This window comes from Lactuca serriola, chromosome 7 (genome assembly GCF_051521515.1).
Source record: "Lactuca serriola cultivar US96UC23 chromosome 7, Lser_US96UC23_V15, whole genome shotgun sequence".
Classification (NCBI taxonomy): Eukaryota; Viridiplantae; Streptophyta; class Magnoliopsida; order Asterales; family Asteraceae; genus Lactuca; species Lactuca serriola.
Genome location: NC_136414.1, coordinates 169,187,480 through 169,208,007, shown reverse-complemented (window position 1 = coordinate 169,208,007; position 20,528 = coordinate 169,187,480). Strand labels below are relative to the sequence as shown.

Below are 20,528 nucleotides of genomic sequence, written 5' to 3'. Positions count from 1 at the left end.
AGGAACTCGTTGAGTCCTTTAATCGACTCGACGAGTTGGCCAAGGAGTTTACGGCCAATGAGTTTGCGGCCAAGGAGTTTATGGCCAAAGAGTTTACGGCCAGGGGTTTGTGGTTAAGAGTTTGAAGTCGCGGACATTAAGGAACTCGATTGACGAGTCAAGCAAGGAACTCAATGAGTGGTTGGTTATACTCGACGAGTCGAGGTCAACATGGACTGTTGACCTAGACTGTGTACTTTGACCTTGACCTTGACTTTGACCAGGGTTGATCTGAGAATATTTATGGGATGGTGTTAAGTTAATCACTTGATGATTATAGGTAATTGAGAAGGAGCAGTGTGTGGTATATATTTGACTTCATCTTACTAGTTCAACTTTCGAGAGGTGAGTCTCCTCACCATACCAATGGGTCTAAGGCACCAAGGCCGACCCATTCTATGATATGTGGATTGTCGATTGATGATGTGTTATGTTAGTATGAAATTTGTATGGAAGACCCCGGGGGTTCCCGTAGCAGTAGACTAAGACCACGTGAGGGTTCCCATGACACTAGTTGTAAGACCCGAGAGGGTTTCCAGGGCTTCTTTATATGTTGTATGCATGATTTATGTGATAGCTAGTATGCTATCTTGTATGTGGTTTATGTGTGGGTATGCTCTGGGGACTCATTAAGCATTTAGCTTACAGGTTGTGGATTTGTTTCAGGTACTTCAGATCCCAAGAGCAAAGGCAACGCGTGATGGCACGACGTGCACACTCTCTCTCTCTCATTGATACGTTACGGGACACTAATGTTTTTAAATAAAGTTGTAATGAATGTGGATTTGAAAACAATGTTTGGGGTTTCATGGTTTATGCAAATGTGTTTGACTAATTAAAAATGAAAATTTTCTTTTAAAAAATTTGGGTCTTTACATTATAATTAAAAAAAAGAGTAAATTACACGAATGGTCCCTATGGTTTAGGGTAATTTGCATGTTTGGTCCCTAACTTATTTTTTTAACTCGGAAGGTCCCTACTGTTTGTTTTTATTACGCGGTTGGCCCCTATCTTACCTAAAAAGACTATTATGCCCTTGATTTTTTTAATTTATTTAAATAAACACACCCCTAATCCCACCCCCTCACATTACCTCACCTACCCCATCATTTTTTTTCTCTTTAAATAATAGTCTTTTTAGATAATACAGGGACTAAACGCGTAACAAAAATAAACAGTAGGGACCAAACGCGTAACAAAAACAAACCATAGGGACCTTCCGAGTTAAAAAAATAAGTTAGGGACCAAACATGCAAATTACCCCAAACCATAGGGACCATTCGTGTAATTTACTCTAAAAAAACTAGTATAATAATTAAACACCAGTGTTTATATCTCAGTTCCTTAAGGCAGTGTTTGGTAGTGGGACAAAAGTAGACTGGACGGGAGAGAACTGGAACCGAACATAATAAATAGTCCACATAACATTTGGTAAAACTATAACAGAACAGAACAAAGATATTAAAATTATCATATTGCCCTTGATTTAAATAAAACCAAATTTAAGCTGATAAAAGTTTCAATCGTGACTTTTATGTGGGGTTTGTTCCTTTGCTAATTCAACATGAATGTTTCATTGAATTGTTTCAATCAAAGATAAAATAAATCCAATAAAACCTTTATTCAAAGAAAAATATATATCAAACTGTGAACTATAATATATAAAATGTTTATATTAAACAAGAGTGAGTTGTCAATAAAACACCACATCCCAAATTGAAAGAAAAAAAATACCATACAATTGCAACACGTGTGAATGATTTAACAACAAATTGCAGAAGCTACTGTGATTTTATTTCATAAATCACAAAACAATGTGTGAATTAAGTAGGTGACTGGAAAATTTAAAAAAAAAAAAAAAAAAAAAACAAATCGTCTTTCTTTTTCATCTTAACATATTTACTTCTAAAAACTTACTTTCCCTTTTTAAAACTTAAATCTAAATTTAGGACATCATCTCCCTTTGGAATAGATTCCAATCAAGTATCCACTTTCTAGAACAATTAAGCACGAAAATTCGAGGGAAAAGAAATGCTTCGAGATTTCCTAGAAAGAAATTGATGGATTAACAGCTCTCTTATGTACCAGGTGAACTTGTGGATAGAGCATGTGCCGAGAAGATGTTGGATTTTGAAGAGAGAATGAAGGATCCAAAATCATGTAAATCACGACCAAGAAGAAGTCTAAATTATACAGGGTGAGTTGAAAGAAAATTTATATGTACACCCAACAAGGATTGATTGAAAGAGGCAATGGGTGAAATTATCGATCTTAAGGATTTGCACAAGAACGGTAGAAGAGAACAGAAGAAGAGTGCATTTTAGTTTTAGTAAGGATATTTTGTTTTGTCCCACTCAGTTCCACTTTTTGGGTGGGACTAAATTTACCAATTTTAGTCTCATTGACCAAAGTTTTTGTCCCATTGACTTTTTGTTCAATCCATGCCAAACATCATTTGAACAGGTGTTGTTTAGTTCAGTCCAATTTTGTTCTGCGTACCAAATACTACCTAAATATTGCCATAGCATAAGAACAAGGTATACCAGACAATTTCCATTTCCCACATGTACAAGAATGAGATTCCAAGATGACTATACCGATCTTTGTTCTCATATTCATCAATAAATGGCAACAGTATAGTCTGTTATTTGTGTTCGGAAACACGATTTATCATTTCAATGGAATTGGCTCTATCAGATATGATAACTAAAGGCTCCATGTCCTAAATACATTCTTTGAGTCTTGATATAAATCATATCCATGAATCCCCACTTTCAGTTTTTCCAACACCAAATGCTATTGGAAGGATTTAGTTATTACTGTCCATGACTACTGCTAGGAACATTGTCCAAGTATTTTCCTTTAAGATATGTTCTGTTAATGATAATAATAGGACATAAACATATTTGAAATGCTCAAACCTACGCAATAATTCAATAGATTAGTCATACAATCCAATACACGTATATTTAATAGATTATATAAGAATTATTATCACGCAACCGATAGCGACGAAAAAAATATTAAAATTTGTTGTCATGTCATATCTTTATATGTGTAACGGTCCCTGGATTCTTCCTCTCCAACTTGTAATAATACAAAAAAAGTCTTTGAAAGCTTTCTTTAAGGATATTCTCAACAAATTCAAAGCGTACATTTGTGCACTTCATGTTTGCTCGTATGAAATATGTATGTTAAAACGGCCATTTAATGTTTGTTGGATATATTTTCCCCGCAACGTATTACATGTAGTAGTGATGATGGAGAAAAAGTTGTGTGTTGGAGCGAGTGTTGCTATCCGATAGTTAACCATCTTACGCAATTTCCTATAATATAATATAATAATATAATATAAGATAAGATATATAAAATTACACTAATTTAAGTTTTAAATCAACAAATATAAATACTTACGGCCCATTACCACTAACAAAAGCCCAATTGGTTGGGCTCTAATTCTACACTTGTATGCTTTCCTGATCTCCACGCAAAGACAACCTTCTACCAACACCACCGGCGCCCGTCGGGGAACCACTGTGCTCCTCCAGATGGATGTACTCTTCAATTCAATCGACGTCCGGGATTTGTTATCGTCACATGATCTAGACGACTCTTCACCGCTCTCCGCCCCCGATCTCCGCCTCCTCATCGACCGTCTCCAAGTCCGTTCACTCGACATTAAGTCCAAAGTCCACAATTACATACTCGCTAACAATGATGACTTCTCTGCCCTATTCTCTCGCTGCTCCGACGCTGTCATTAATTCCGAGCAACTATCCGATCAAGTATCTAACCTTGTTGGTCTGTTATCATCGAATCTTCAGCCGATCGATCTAAAAATCAAAGAAACAGTCGATGAGATTAGGAGGAAACGTGTTGAATCGAAAGAGAAGAAGGAAGCGCTAGATTTAGTTAAGGTAGTGTTGAAATTGAGCCAGGAGTTGAGTGTTGTGGAGAGTGATTTGATGGCGGGAAAGGTCGTTGAGGCTGCAGAGGCTCTTACAGACTTGAAAGTGGCTTTACGAGTTAGAGATAATGCGGAGGATCTCAGGGAAGAAAGAGAGCCATTGGTATTTGGTTTGTTAAGGAAGAAATGGACAGATTGCTTCGAAGAGGTAGAAATTGTATTATTTTTCATGTGTAGAGCTAGAAAGAAAACTGAATTGATAAATCCTGAAGTTTATTTGGTACAATACGTTTGCTTATTTCGCAACATATGATGTTAGATGATGATTATCTTTAAGAATTATGACATAATTGATTATTTGCCTTTCTTGAGTTCGTGGTGTGTTAACTGGAACTGAATTTGCGTTTGTAGATACAAAATGTGCTAGTGAAGTTCATGGAGAATGCAGTGAGATTCGATCAGCAGTCCAATGCAGTCTATGTCAAAAATAGAATGGCTATGAATGACAATCAAGGGGTTGAGCTTTGTACTGTTGTGAAAGCAATGCATGTAAGTTTAAATCCTTTCAGCTTCTCCTCTTTATTTGATTTTGTTGGTGAACAATCATAAGATAAGTTCTTATAAGCATATTGATTCTACTAAATCTCTGGGTTAATTAACCTCTGATAACAACAGAGAAAGAAATTTTTGAGTTCCTCTCTTTCTAATCATCATATGCAGATCAAGTTGAAATTGAAAGGCTTTCTTCTTCTCTTTTCTTGTGCAGGTAGTTGGTATTCTAGATTATGGGCTTGCCAAAGTAGCAGACATGATGACCAGACATGTGATAGCACCTGCAGTGCGCTCTGGTTCTCATAGTTTTTCTGTAGAAGAAAAAAGACTAGATTCAGGATATATAGCTGAGGTAGTTTTGAGAATAACCCCACCTTCTGATTCTCAGGTATTTATAAAGTGGCATTGGATATTTCATTTCTTTATTTATCTTATGTATAACACTAATAACAAAAAGTATTATTAGATTAACTTCTTATAGTGTCTTAATCCTTTATGCATGCAGATTGAGAACATGGATGCTGAAACAATCTATTCTGGAATTAATGTTGTGATTCAATTCATTTTCAACTTTATCTGCTTTCAAGATTCTTCCTGGATGCGATACTTTGGAAGATTAACATGGCCCCGAATGTCAGAATTGATTATCTCTAATTTCCTTTCCAAGGTTTGTTCCCTTTTACATTAATGTTATGACTTTTCACGCCTCATAAGAATTATCTAATTGACTACTTTTTATATTTCTTCTTAAACAACAAAACCATCATATGTTAGCTAAGTTGATTTGCATTATGTGATGCTAGATTGTTCCCACTGATGCTTCCAAACTTGCTGACTTTCAAACAACAAGACAACTCACATCTGACTTTGAGGCATCTCTTAAACAAGTTATGTTCATCACCCCTGGGAAAGATGAAAGGCTGACTAGTTTTGCTGACAATGTTGAAGTTCACTTTGCAATGAGGAAAAAGATTGAGATTTTAGCATCAGCAAGAGACCTTCTTCTACATTCAGATTTTAATCTTCCTAAAGTAAGTTCCCTAAACTTTTTCCCTACACCCTTTTCTGTTCTTCATCAACTGTATAAACATTGATTGAATGACAGTTCTTTCACAGGACTATTCAAGGAAAAATACAGAGCTTAAAAATGGTGGAAACACAGACTTACTTTTTTCCTCTGAAAAATGTGTCATTTCTGAAGCAGCTTCTCGTTTAATGGAAGTTGTCCATGAAACACTAAAGGTTAAATAAAATATTACTTAGTTGAATAACATATATATATATATATATATATATATATATATATATATATATATATAAAAGTTACTTTTCAGTTTTCTCTCAAAAGTACATTGTTGTATTATGTGCAGGATGTTTGTTTATCATCTACAACAGTGGCTTTAGAATTCTACCATGCTGCTAGGGATGCTCTACTTCTTTATGAAGCTGTTATTCCAGTCAAGGTTTGTAATTATTTTGAAGAAAATGAAAATGTGTATTTATGGAAATATTATTGTGGGCTTATAATATTTCATTTTGTGTTATGAAGTTAGAAAGACAGCTGGATGGAATCAACCAGGTTGCTGTTCTTATTCATAATGATTGTCTTTATCTTTCACAAGAGATTCTTGGCCTTGCTTTTGAGGTATGATTATTAAATAAAGATAACTTAATTTTGTTTAACTTATTATTTTTTGAAGTGATAAATAAATATATTTCCATTTTATTATTTCAGTACAAGTCGGATTTCCCAATTTCCATGAAGGGAGCTGTGTTTATTGATTTGGGTGTAAGATACAAGATTATGGCAGAAGAGATATTACAAAGACAGATACAGCTTGTTAAACATAATTTAATGGAGGTAAATTTATTTTTATCTTTCAAAATTCAAATTCAAATCTTGTTTTTTTTTTTTTGCTCTTAAATAATAAAATTTGAATTTTTTAGGCGATAGATGGGGCTGATGGATTTCAAAATACGCATCAACCAAAAAGATGTGAATCTGCAAAATTTAGTATTGATCAGGTGGCTTTTATACTGGAGAAAGTTCACATAATATGGGAGCCACTTTTGCTTCCTTTGACATACAAAGGAAGTATGTGTAGTGTTGTGGAGGCTGTTTGTTCTAGAATGACAAAAGATATACTCATGTTAGATGACATTGCAGCTGAAGAAACATTACAGGTTCATTTTGTAAAACCTTTCTTTGTAATATCTATTAGAGTGTGATCAGAATCCGTGATTCCGACGGAATCGGAATCAGTGATTCCATTCTGTGTCGTGTTTGTATGCCAAATGGACGGAGTTTTGGTTCTTGTTAGATTTGTTTGGAGTTGATTTTTGATTACAATTTCTTCCGATTCCGATTCCCCTGGAGTTCAACTCCATTCACAGATTCCATTCCTTCCACATAAATACGTTATTGTTTTTTTCAGCTTCAAAGGTTGATTCATATGCTGCTGGAAAACCTTTCTTCTTTAATGGAATCTTTGATTGCCATCAATCAAACAACAAAGCCACAAGAGAAGTCATCAGGCTCTATTAATGATCTAATTCCATCACTCCCTAGACTACGGATATTAGCAGGTATGTTTTTTTTTTTTTTTTTTAATTATTTAAATTGGTGTCACTAGGCATCTTTTACTTTAGCTAGTGTTTGTGATGAAATCTGAGACGGAATGGAATGGTTCATTCCAATGGAGTCAATCCGCTTTTGTTTTTCATTCCCATCATGGAATTAAGTGGAACGGAATGAAATTTCACAATATAACCCAACTTTGTATTTATTTAATTTGTAATGTCTGAAAAAAAAAATCATGGTTTTAATCAAATAGCAATTTTATTCTCTAAAAAAAAAACTAGAAAATATAATATACTTTTTTGTTATAAATCTTATTTGGGTTTTAGCAAGGAATAAAAATTTATTAATTATAACTAATATCCTTAAAAAGCAGAGTTAAAACTTATATATATTGGAAATCAATATAACAATAAAAAAATCCATTCCAATAACATGATCATGGAATGTAACTACTTATTCCATTCCATTCCATCCAATTCCAACCAAATTGGAGTTAATGATTTTATATTATCATTTTAAAAAATATGAACAGATATGTTGGACATGCCTTTGAAGTCCATTACTGCATCATGGGAAAGTGGTGAGCTGGCAAAGTGTGGTTATACTTCATCTGAGGTATTATTATTATTACTATTATTATTATTATTATTATTATTATTATTATTAAATCTTTTACTTAATAACACTTATAAACTAAACCTTTCAATTTTTATTTAGTTATTATTATTTGTATATATGTTGCAGATGAGGGATTTTATCAGAGCCATATTTACGGATTCGCCCCTACGGAAAGAATGCTTGTGGAGAATTGAAAATATCACATTTTAGTTTGTTTTTTTTTGCTCCATTGTATATACCCCTCATGTTGTACTATAATCAAAGGAAAATTTCTCTGATTATGTCATCTGTCATCTGTGTTTTTTTATAGTCGGAATTTTTATTTTTACCAGTGAGAAATTAGCATTCTATAAATATTACCATGATTTTCTCTTGCTCTTTTTTCAACTCTGATAACACTTTTTATTTATTTATTTATTTGTTTTCAATTTTCAAATGTTCACTAAACAACAAAAGCTAGCATTTTAATTCTACTAAAACCTTCAATTGCAATTTGTTAAGGCCCACAAATTTAAAAAAAAAAAAAAAAAAAAAAAAAAAAAAAAAAAAAAAAAAGTCATCTACCATCTTGTATTTTGTGTATATTATTATCGTTTATCCTTCTTTATATATGTAATAAAAACTGACAAAAAAACAAACATTAAAGAGAAGGAAACCCGAAGTTGATAAATTTAGGATTTTTTTTTCTATATCAATTAATTTCATAAAGAAATTGTGTAAACAAATTAAAACCTTTATTTCAAGGTTAATAGTAGTAATAAAACTCCACACTATATCACCTCTCTCCAAAAATGTATATCTATCTCAAAACTGATTCCATTCCACTTGAATCTACATCATTGATCATTCCCTTTTCAAGCAGCATTATGTGCAACTGGAATCGCGCTTTCCGATTCCGATGCTTTGACCGCAGTATTTGACTTCCTCAATCGACCCAAAATTTTCTTCAATTGCCATTTCTTTGGTTTAACTAGACCCAAAAGCTTCATCTGTTCCCTTTTGAATTTACGGTTTGCATACCACCTCCCACCTCTCCAACCCAACCCATACCTGAAAAAACCACAGGGACTATTTTCGTAATTTCATTCAATTACAAGGTGTGATGTGGTAAATTTTATAAAAACAACAAAAGTTTTGAAGAAAGACTATTTTACAAACCCGATTACCAAAGTGACACCTGATGTGGCCACACAAGCTGCAGCATTGGAATTACCGTTTCCAACCATCTTTTTGAATTCCTTTCCATCAAGGTCATAATTTCTTTTCATCTACAAAAAAACGTATAAAGTATAAACACTATCTTATTATTATATTTTATATATTTTATACATTGTTTCAATTTTATTGTTAATACTAACAGCATTTTCGATTGAGTCAAGCCTTTGTTCAACTTTTGTTTCATGAAGGTGGCGTAGCGTATAGCCTGAAAAAAAAAATTCACATTTTTAAGTTAAATTTGATACAAACATAATCTAGTGATTATAGAAGCATCTTATTCTGTAATTCGAGTTAATTTTATGGTGTTTGATGTCGCAAAACTTACACAAATCTATATACTTAAACCTAATTCTCGTATCCTTATGGATTCTTCTTCAATTTCAGGAACAAAAGTATGCTATTTATAACATTTAGTATGACACAGATGTAGTCAGGAGATTTCTTCCAGAAAAAGTTATGAATATAGGTCGATCAATTCGACATTGAAGTAAAGTAAGCTAAACATACCAGTCCAAGCAGTGCCAATAGATGCTATGGAAGTTAGTAATGTAAACACAACTTTATGCCTCTCATATGTATCCTATCAAAATGAAGATCATCAATGAAAGGGGAAAAAAGAGGGGAGATATAGGTAAGAAGCCCTAATTGCTGCGTAATCACAAACGACGAAATTGGATGAAAACCAGAATCATTTAAAATACCTTGGTTGATAAGAAAGTATCTTCAAGAGCGGACAATGAATTCGAAAACATTCGTTTGATATGATGAATTGAGAAAGGCCTTGTAAGAGAGGAACCCTTCTTTAAACCCTGCATAGTGATTTACGTTACCCTCTGCAAAGAATCGAAGCTTATTAGTGGGTTTCAAGATGAAAGTGTGAGATTTTAGGTGATGGCGTTTGATTCCAGAAAACGGGTTGCGTTTAGTTTTTTGATCTTTTTTCCTTTCTGAAATTGCGTTTCTAAAATGGTCCTTGATGGAAAAATCAAGAACCTCGGACAAGTAAATATAACCCGAGAAATTGTAGTGTTTAAAGTGAGCCTGTGTCAACGTTGGGACTGTATCTAGCAGCGTTTTTTTTTTTCCCTTAATAATAGCAAATTCATTACATTAACCATTTTAAATAGCCCTATTTAAATAAAATAATTTTTTTTTTTTTTATTTTTTTTAATATCTCATTTGGACTGTTTTTCAAATTCTGAAATTCTTTTTGTCTTAAGAAAAAAAATCAAAGAAATCTATCTACTTATGTCCAAAATATTCATTTCGAAAATAATATTAGTATTTTTTTTCAATCAATGTTTGATTCATAATATTGTATATGGTTCTCATTTATTGTGTTTGTTTAATTTTTTATTAGATTTAATAAAAAACGGAATTTTTTTCTTATCATTCCGGAATTATTCATCAGATTTCGGACTTGTTTTCGAAATTCTGAAGTTTTTTTTTTATTTTTTCTGAACTTCGGAATTTTAATTTGAAACCTGAATGTGTTTGAAGTTTATTTTTTTGTCAGAAAAAATTGTTTTTATTTGGTTTGGATGGCCCATTCTGAAATTGTGATAAGTTTAGGCATACTAACACAAGTTTATAAGCATGAGAATATTATAACAATTTTTATGTTTTCATGCAATATATAAGGATCTAAGTTCATTCTATTATTGCAACTACTAAAGTAATAAAAATTACATACCTCTTTTGAAGCTAGAGATCTCCTTGCTTGAGATCGAGTTTTTACCACATTTTCTTGGATGAGAGGACCCATAATAGAATCATTCTAACGACATCACACCCAAGAACACTATGAGAGCAAAACAACAAATCCTAGGAGATGGGAGGTAAAATCGCCAAAACAAAACCTTAGAAGGGTTATATTGCGTTACCTGGGAGGGAGGAAAAGGAGGACGAAATCTAGGAGTAAGAATGGGTAACTAGGGTTTGATCTCTAGCTCCTTATTTATAGGCTCTCATTTGCTTACTGCCAAAGCAACTCCAAAACCTTGATAGAGCTTATCAAATTTTGTCCCTTATCCCTATCTTTCTGGAATGTTCCAAAATAGTTTCTAGTTAATTTATCATAACATAACAAATTAATAAACTAATTTCTCCCAAAACTTTGTCTTTTAATTACTTAAATGGGTCTTAAGAGCAACCCAAAAGGACTCTGTTATTATTAGAAATATCATTAATAATTATCATATTGGACACTATTTCCAATAGTCTCCCACTTAGACAAGTCATCAACTATACGAGGTCTAATACTTCTGAAATAATCAACATAGACTATGTCATCCAATGAAACTATAAAACTTTGATCAAACTAAGATTCAGCCCTTAAATAAGTGATCATATATTCATTTGTTCACGAGATATTGTCTAAACCTTAGACATGGATAAGGGTCAATCTGAATGTTCATGATTATGTTTCCCAATAAAGATTTGTAACGACCACATTATACTACTAAATTGAACACAACAATTTCAGTCAAGGCTCGTCACACTTTAGATGTCAGCAACAAATCATCGAGGGGACCATAAATATCGCTTCTCCAGTTAAGGAAAAAAGAACAAATAACCTTTAACTACATAACTTTCGTCTACTCATCATGCCATACATCGACATACCTTTATTACTACAAGTTACAGATAGTGTTGGAAAGTAAAAATCTCATGTATCTCTGTTTGAAGAATAAGAGACATTATCATCTTAGAATCACTTATGACTTTATCCATGAAGTAATATCTAAGTGTGGTTTGTTCTATACTTAAATATCTATTAAGTATTCATGAGTGTTAGTTGTAGTCTCTATGTTATGTCCAATCAGCATGAACAATCTACTAATACTCAATGACAGTCTTAAATCACCACTTACTTCCAAGAGTATGACCGAATGTAGAGGTTTGAGCAAATTAATACTCGGGAAGTGAGTTCCAAATATGAAAGAGGAGAACACAATAATAAACTAACATGAAAAACGCATAGGGTTAAAGAAAATGCTACTGATAGTTTCATTTTGTTTACTTTTTTTTTTATAGTTTATTTTAGCACATTTCATCTCATTTTAGTTAATCTTCATGCATTTTTTCTATTTTTGTTATTTTATATCTTTATCGGGTACTTTTTAGTCTTTTCAGCTTATTTGAGATTTATTAAAGACTATTCAAAGTGGAGTAGTTTTGGGAGTATGGGATCTTAAAACATGAAGCTTGTAGTGCATTTCCGGATCACTTGATGGACACAATTGGACTATTGATTTAAGGAGAGATGTGATGATGTGGGATACTACGAAAGTGTTTTGTTGACAACCAATTGGGTTCGGTCTCAAATGAAGATTGGAAGAAAAAAAGAGAATGTTTGGACTTGTTAAATTATGAAGATTTGAAGACTCTTGGACCTATCATCTATTGGAGAAACTTGGGTTGGTGGACTAATGCAATTCAAAGCCAAGAAACAAAAAAGTCCCATTTCTAACCAGCTTACATGTCCCGTTCAATAAATAGGCTAAAAGTCATGTAGCTTGTGTGACCTGCAGAGGCATTTTCGAGATTTTACTTTTGACTGTTATTTTGGGATGGTTTGTGGGATACTTTTGGGACAACTTTTGGATTTGAGTTTAGGAGCATTTTCTCTGTACTTTAAAGGCCTTGAAAAACTTGAAGGACTTGAAGAACATCTTCATTTTTACTCTTGAATCTTGCTAAATGTTTGGTACTCCTAACATTTATTTTAGTTTCTTGAGTTTAGCCATGTTATGCAAAACAAATGTTGGTTGACTTTGGTGAATTTGATTGAATGTTTGGTTGAATTTTAATGAACTCCAAGAACTTCTTCTTGAGTCTTTATGAAAATGTTTTATATTTTAACATCTTCTTGCTACTTGTATGTTTTTATTCATGAATTTAAATGTATTTGTAGTGATTAATTGGCTAATTTCTTGATTAAGTAATGGATCACTTCACACAATCACAAAAATATTTTCTCCAACATGGTAGTGGAAGCTTTTGATTCCTCTTGGATTTGGTTACTTTTTGGTCATTATGCTAGTTAATTTTCACTAATTACATGCTTAATGAAAATTGTGACTTTAGCTAAGGAAATATGTTATTAGCTTCTTTAGCTACTTTAATACTAAGAAAAATCTAGGTAATATCAAGTTTCTTTGATTACAATAACCAAATTGGAGATTTAAGACAAGTATTAGACTTCGAATTCTAATGATATATTTACCAACTATTCAAGTGATGAAACCTTAAGTCAACCATCTTTCTCTCATTAATTTTATATTAAACCTTGCTTTTTGTTGAATTGTGTTTTTAAATCTCAGTGTAACTCCAGTCTCTAGTTTTCTTTTAAATATCTCAAAAAAAAAAAAAAAACCCTATTATTTTTAGTTTCACAAGTATTTGTGTAAAAAGATTTTCATAGAGTTATTAATTGAACTAATCTCCATGGATACGATCCCTTTACCACTATATTATATTTTAGTTTGTAATATGTAGGGTATTTATTTTTATTGGCCTCGACAACCACCAGTTACTCTTGTTGTTTACATGTGTGTTGTGTTTATCTTAAATTGTTACATGATTGCTTAAAAATAAATATTGAAACACAAACAATAATTGTTAAGAGTTAACAAATGATCCGAAAAGTTTAAAAATATTTTAATTAAAGGGAAAAAAATATAATTTAATAACACCCATGAAAAACCATTTATGTAACTAATATCCTCAACTCATTGACCAGTTTATATAACTAGATCATCCAAAATTATAATATAAACAATTTGAAAAAACTATGTGAACCATCTTAAATGTAAGGAGAAGAGTAAACTTCACCTAAATCCCAAAGGAAAGAGAAAAAATGACTCTATGATACTTCCTTAAAACAATTCTAATGAGGCAATATGTTTTTACAACGTAGAAAAATGATATTGAAAACGTAGTTGTTCTAAATACCTGGAAAAAATGAACTAAAGCCAAGGAGTGTAAAATTTCACAATAGATATATGTTTAAACTTCATAATGCTTCTACTATAAACTCTTAAGACTCATTAAACAACGTGTGTGATACTCACATTTGGATTGATATATAGAGACTAACGGAAAATAAAAAGCTTAGGAATGGAGAGGTTCCCCTAATCAAAGACAAACTAACATCAAATCGACTATACGTGCTTCAACTTCTTACTTACATTTGCATTGATATATATACTAATGGAAAATAAAAAGCTTAGGTATAGAGAAGTTCAACTAATCAAAGGCAAATTGACATCAAATCAACTCTACACGCTTCAACTTCCTAGTTCTTCTTAATCCCCTATAAAATAGGGTCAATTAGAATACCACACACTATATCTAAGACCCAAAAGTTAGAAACAGAAGTAATATGGAGTTCAATATACATATTTGAAATGACACACCTCTTGACTTGTTCAATATACATATCTAAGACCCAAAAGTTAGAAACAATTATACTTCCAGTGTCCATTTTGATGGTGATTTTATCACCAAATATATTTTAGTGTAATGGACTTAACAAGTGTTTCAAGAATGATGTTTTAGTTATAATACAAGTTAGGAGGTGCGGGAGTGCACACTTGTATTTACTAAACATTGTTAGTATTGAACCCTAATCTACTGTGTCAAGTCAGGGGTCCCACAGGAAACTAGAAACGCTCTCTCTTCATCTTCTAAAAAATTGATTCTGATCTTGTACCTAAAATTAGAATTGCTACATCAGGAATTATCCCAGTTTGGATTTCGTGATATCCAATGCATATAGGGTCGAAGTATCAAACAATGAAAGTGTTTTACACGATTCCTGTTTGTTATCTAGATTTCTCAATACCTAATTCGAATTTCCCCAACACACTTTCTCCGCGGCAGAATTAAATTGTCTCGTCAACATTGTTGGAAAGAAATATTTGAGATTGAACCATTCTTTTGCCTTAGCGTTAAGGGTGGTGTTAGGTGTCTCAACTACATGATAGTCTTATTAAAATTGTTCATATTACTTAATGTGCACAAAAGTACCCACTAATTTTAATATTTATAACCTAACAAACTTAGACTATCTATGCACTTATAGGCAGTGTACCTAGTCAGATTACAGTATAGCTTAGGTAAGTCGGGTTTCGATCACAGGGAACGGTGGATTAATTTAATATATTTGGTTATAGGTTATATGTCACACGAAAAGAATAAAGAAATAAATATCAAACAATTAATTAACTAATCTCAATAAACTGACAGGAAAGCAAATCTCTTCAGGTACTTTGGTTTAGACAAATTACACCTTAAAAACATAGACAATTGCATACACAAATTCATTTATTCATGTTCACCGATTCCTAAAATGATTAGATTCACGTTCACTATAACTAATCCTTTAGCAAACAAGTCAATTCAAACAGTGATCAGTTGATTAAACTAACATGCTTCCTAGTGTTCAGTTCGTATCAAGCAAGACTTGTAAATATAGTTAATCAATGTAGACATTTAATTAACCTCTTGTTGATGGTCATCAAACAAGGCTCACACATTAACTTACTTATTCTCAAATTAATTCTAGTTTCACATTCGTTATTTCTAGTCTTATAATCTCGATGGTCATCAAAAATCATAAGAGACAAGCAAATCAAGCAGATGTTCATACAACTTAATTCACTCAACAATTAACAGAAAATAATCATCATTAACACATGAGGATCTTTAAACAAGCTTGACAAGATAAATTAAACACAAATAAACTATTTATTATAGCAATTAGTCTAATAATCAAAGCTTCATTCAATCATAAACACAAAGTAAAAGGTTTTTACACCTAAATCAGGAACTAAATACAGAAAAGTACCACAATGGAATGCTAAACATGGTCACGTCAGCAAACCATATGATAACCGACATGTATCCGCTCTCCAATCCTTCCGATCTCCGCTCCTGTTAGCTTAACGGCCTTACGTCCGCCTTCTAGACCCTCAAAACGGCTTAACAGAAGTTAATTGTCGACTAAATTAGGTTAGAAGTCGAATCCCCCCTCCTGGTTAGCTAAAAATCGACATTTATAATCTTTGTGGCTGACCTAAGTACGCTGGGCGTACTTAGGATTACGCAGCGCGTACTCAAGATAATCACGCGATCAAGTCTATCCGGTGCAAGCGTGTACGCGGGGCGTAACCTTAAGGTACGCGGGGCGTACTCGCTACCTCAACATTCTTTTCTTTCTTTTAGCTTCTAAGCCCGATTTCCGCTTCAGTCTTTTCTTTTGTGCTTTATCGACAACAAATAACTGCAAAACATAATTCAAAGTATTATGAGTACTCTTTAGTTCTAAAATAGAATAAATAAGGCCAAAATATTAAGATAAAGTGCATAAAAATATATATAAAAATACACATATCAAAATACCCAACACTTAGCCTTTGCTTGCCCCCAAGCAAATTTACTTTTATTTTACCAATATCGCACTAAACAATCCATTTAAAACTCAGCCATTATGCCAAGACCTCAACGCGTACATTTGTGTCTAATATTTTCCTAAAGTACCCCCCATATTTTAAATACTCACAATCTTCATAAACACTCGCCCACTTTTTCCGAACAATGCTCATTTTATGCAACCCTTCGAATCCATCTGCAGAAAACCGCCTAACCTCAAGGTATATTTAGTTGAGCAACCTAAGCATACATAATCTAGAATTACAATTTTCCGATACCACTATGGAGCTTTCTTTGAATTCTTCATTTCTCTGACATTTTGATCTTTGATTTCTTTGAATTCAACACCTTATTTGAATTGATTTATGGTATCTTTAACTTTTGAATTTCTTCAGAATTTTGATCTTTTGATCTTCACTTTATTTGCTCCAAAATTCATCAAACTTTTTTCGTAATTCTCTCTCTTTTTTCTTCTTTTTTTTTAACATGTAACTCATCTTTTTTTTTCACTCAAATCCCTACATGCTTAAGCAGAGGCGCTCAACCTCAACCTTTATTGGTTAATGATAATAATTTTCCTGGATAAATTTCAGGTTTAGGCTGCTAAACATATTGCATCCCTCAAACTAAGCGGGGTTGTGTTTTTGTTCCATGATTTCACTAAAATAAGGGAGGCCACAAATGCATTATAACGTATATTGGCTCAACTAAACATTTGAGTTCTCATCGAATCATTCCATACAATATTAGCAAATTTTAAATTATCACTAGATTTTTCTAAATTAAACTATTATTTCAAATTTTTAAATTTTCTAAAATCTAGCAATTTCATTTTTCTCTTAATTTTAATTTACTTTTACCGACCCCCTACCCCACACTTATTTCATACAATGCCCTCATTGTATGCTAAAACAAATTAAGAACATAAAAAATGAGAAAAAGGAACAGACTCCCCTGGGTAGTTGTGGCGGGATCGAATGGGGCTGCTACAAGTTGCTTCAAATATCGCCGAAAGACTAAAAACTGGAACTGCTGCTTATGAATTTGCCGAAAAAAAATAAAATCAAGACCGCCATCTTCAAAAATGTGGTGCAAAATATTGCAAATAAATGCAATGCATAGTAACCATGACGTGGGAAAGCGTCGACCACGTCATCTCGTCGAGAATGACATCCTCTACTTGCGATGAAAAATCCCCCACAACATAGGAAAGTGTCAACCATGTCGTGGCAGCCGAGACGATACTTCTTCCTTGCGTCAAAATAAAACTCTATGCTATGGGAACTGCTCATCCATATCATAAGAGTCAAAACATCGTAACAATACCAATCTTCAAAACGATCGTTCACGAAATAAATATACACCCCACACTTATGACAAATTGTGGGTCTCGACTATAATCTTCAACTCTCATACCGCTCTCTCTAGCAACAGTCGGACCTAGCTGCTGAACTTACTGCCAGCTTCCTAAGGGCGAAAATTCTGCAGAAATCTAAACAACCAAAGAGCATCAACATGGAAAACAAAATTAAAACAAACTAAATCAAAGTTTAATTACATACCAAATACTAAAAACTAAACTAAACACAAAACAAACAAATAAACAAAATAAAAAAAATAAATAAACAAAATAAAAAGGATCACTCGTCATCTCCATCATCATGTGGCTGTGTCCCAGAAGTACCGGCCCCATCAAATCGTGACTGGAATGGTGGTGGAAAGGGAACCGAATACTGAAACCCCTGGTGGGCAAAGAATGCGTTCAACGCATTCCCATACCACTGCTGTTGCATGTCCACATGTGCAACATACTCACTAAGACGGTCAATGCCCTGAGCCAGGTAGCGCATATCAATCTCCCGCTCAGGTCCCTGCTGCGCTCCCTGAGGAGCAGGTCGACGCCGCTGGACCCGTCTCGGCTGTGGCTCGGCAGCACCCTCCTCATCTGCCACATCATCTGCTCGAACCCTCAAAACACCATCTCCACCCCGCTCTAATACACGCATCGACTCCAATAGCTGAAGACTCATCGGCCTCATGTCGTGAAACACCATCGATCTCGTGATCTCACGTGTCATCAACTGGTATGATCGAGCTAACCGTGTGATAAAATGCCCTCCGCATATCGGGCTATCTCCCCTAAGTCCCTTAGCCCTCCGTCCCAAGTATGCAGCTAACGCGACGGTAAGGTTCAGGTGCCTCCCTGGAGTAACTAGTGCCCATAGGAAATACAGGTCCGTCGAAGGCACTCTCTCACTATTCTTGTGATGCGTGAGAGACATAGAAATCAACCGGTGCAACATTCGGTATGTAGTGGACCGAATCATCCCCCCTCGAGCGGTAGATGGTGTATAAACTCCTCCCGTAATCTCGGCCCAAAATGTGTTCTCATTATAGTCCGTTGGCCGGTCCATGAGACAATCAGCAAGGAATGTCGGGAAGTGAACACTCCTCGTCTCATCGACTGTGTAAATACCCACCCGAGTCGCAAGCTCTATCACGCTGCATTCCCGGCTCACTCCTCCCAGTCTGAAAGCAAAGGCCGTCCTGTCATCGAGTGCCTTCCTAGGATCATAGGAAACTGTAGCGTAAAACTCCAGCAAAAACTCCCGATATACAGGCTCCTGGATCCTGAACAAACGCGTCCATCCCTGACACACAAACAATTCCACACCACTCGCGTCCGAGTGTGTGTATTGCAAAAATTCCTGGATCAATGCAGCAAGTCCAGTCCTAGTAGCCAATTCCCAATCAAATGAGGGTGCAATATCAATCTCCTTTGTGAGAAGCAAGCTCAAGTTGGTGACATAACGCGCCCGGGTAGCATCGTTCAGCGTTTGCGGAAATTGTAAAAAACGATGATCGGTCACATCCTCGGGTGGGTTGGTTCTTTGTGTCCTTCGAGCCATAATCTGCACACATTAACACAAAACACAAAACCAAACCAAATATCACAGCATTAATAATTTTTAAACCAAAAAAACTGGTCCTTTGACATTGAACTTACGCGGGGCGTACGTCCAGCGTACGCTGGGCGTACGTCTGAGTTCACGAATCTGTCCCTTTTTGTTCTAAAATTAATACCCATCTCAAAAAAAAACTGTCAATTTAAGCTCATACGCAGGTTGTCTAATAAGTCAAACACATGGGGCATACATGTTAGCAAACGGAACCAACCGTGTGGTCCAAGGCAGTAGGAGAAAAATCGGGACCTCCCTAAAAAATATGAATCAATCCCTAGAAAACATTTAACAGGAAACATGTATAGTGGTCAAAAATCGAAGCCAGAGTCAAGAACTCGAAGTCACAGGGGTACGCTTGGCGTACGACCCCAAGCTCAAATCGATGGCGTGGGACGGGATTAAGACGAAATTAGGTTCGAGGGTTTAGTGTATTAACCGAAATCGGTCCATTCAAGCCCTAATCAACACATACATTTGCGAAATCGGCCCTAATTCGAGAAATATATAAACCCTAGATTTCAAGCAAAAGCTAAATGCAGCTTATTCCTTCGAATTAAACACAAATCCATAACATAGAGTGACCGAAAAAGCTTACTTGAGTGTCGAATTCAACAAGAACGAAGCACAATCGAAAGTTTTGGAGAGAGTCGCCGTCACAGCTTATGCGAGAAAGGAATTGGGTTTGAAAATAACAGCAAAGTCAAAGGGTCAAGAGATATACCTGGTCGCCGATGTACGCGGGGCGTAACACAAGGGTACGCGGGGCATAACCCCAACACCCTGAGATGTTCATCCGCGATTCGGGTCTTATTACGCATGGCGTAATCCTACTTACGCAAGGCGTACGTTTAAATGAAAATTTCCCTTTCTTCTTTTAATTGAATTTCCTTTTCTTTTTAATCATTTAATCTAGGGACTTAAAACTTATTTATTTTTTTCCTTTTTAATTTCTTAAGCTAATGATGACTTCACGATGAGTGATAAAAAAAAACGGAGATGTCATAATCACTTATCTTTGTCAAGATCAAACAACAATGGTTGATCAAAAACCTTTGCATGCAAGAATTGATTTGCGAAAACACCCACTTTCGGGACCCGTTAGAATATTTCCTTTGTTTTCCTTGCACCTTTAACTAAAAGCGGAACAAGAAGTGACCTAACTAGTCAAGAACAGCAAGAGCTCGGTCTTCCACTTAACCACCACAATACGCCT

The 20,528-nt window shown here is 34.4% G+C and overlaps 2 protein-coding genes across 3 annotated transcripts; one reads left to right on the top strand and one right to left on the bottom strand.

Moving 5' to 3' along the window:
- Window positions 1–3,513: 3,513 nt before the first annotated feature.
- Window positions 3,514–8,028, top strand: ATZW10 (centromere/kinetochore protein, putative (ZW10)). The gene is made up of 13 exons (XM_079008818.1): window positions 3,514–4,154; window positions 4,358–4,495; window positions 4,713–4,886; window positions 5,004–5,165; window positions 5,302–5,529; window positions 5,615–5,740; window positions 5,869–5,961; window positions 6,048–6,143; window positions 6,234–6,359; window positions 6,446–6,682; window positions 6,934–7,084; window positions 7,612–7,694; window positions 7,824–8,028. Exons 1-13 carry the CDS (start codon window positions 3,588–3,590, stop codon window positions 7,905–7,907), a joined length of 2,265 nt encoding a protein of 754 aa, XP_078864944.1. The 5' UTR covers window positions 3,514–3,587; the 3' UTR covers window positions 7,908–8,028.
- A 331-nt stretch (window positions 8,029–8,359) lies between these two features.
- Window positions 8,360–9,958, bottom strand: LOC145061373 (triacylglycerol lipase-like protein). 2 transcript variants are annotated; one of them, XM_079008816.1, is made up of 5 exons: window positions 9,617–9,956; window positions 9,423–9,495; window positions 9,056–9,120; window positions 8,856–8,965; window positions 8,360–8,747 (listed from the first exon to the last, which is right to left on the bottom strand). In XM_079008816.1, exons 1-5 carry the CDS (start codon window positions 9,728–9,730, stop codon window positions 8,552–8,554), a joined length of 558 nt encoding a protein of 185 aa, XP_078864942.1. In that variant the 5' UTR covers window positions 9,731–9,956; the 3' UTR covers window positions 8,360–8,551. The 2 variants fall into 2 exon arrangements, with proteins under 2 accessions (XP_078864942.1, XP_078864943.1); XM_079008817.1 differs by having other exon boundaries at window positions 8,561–8,747; window positions 8,864–8,965; window positions 9,617–9,958.
- Between the last annotated feature and the right edge of the window lie 10,570 nt (window positions 9,959–20,528).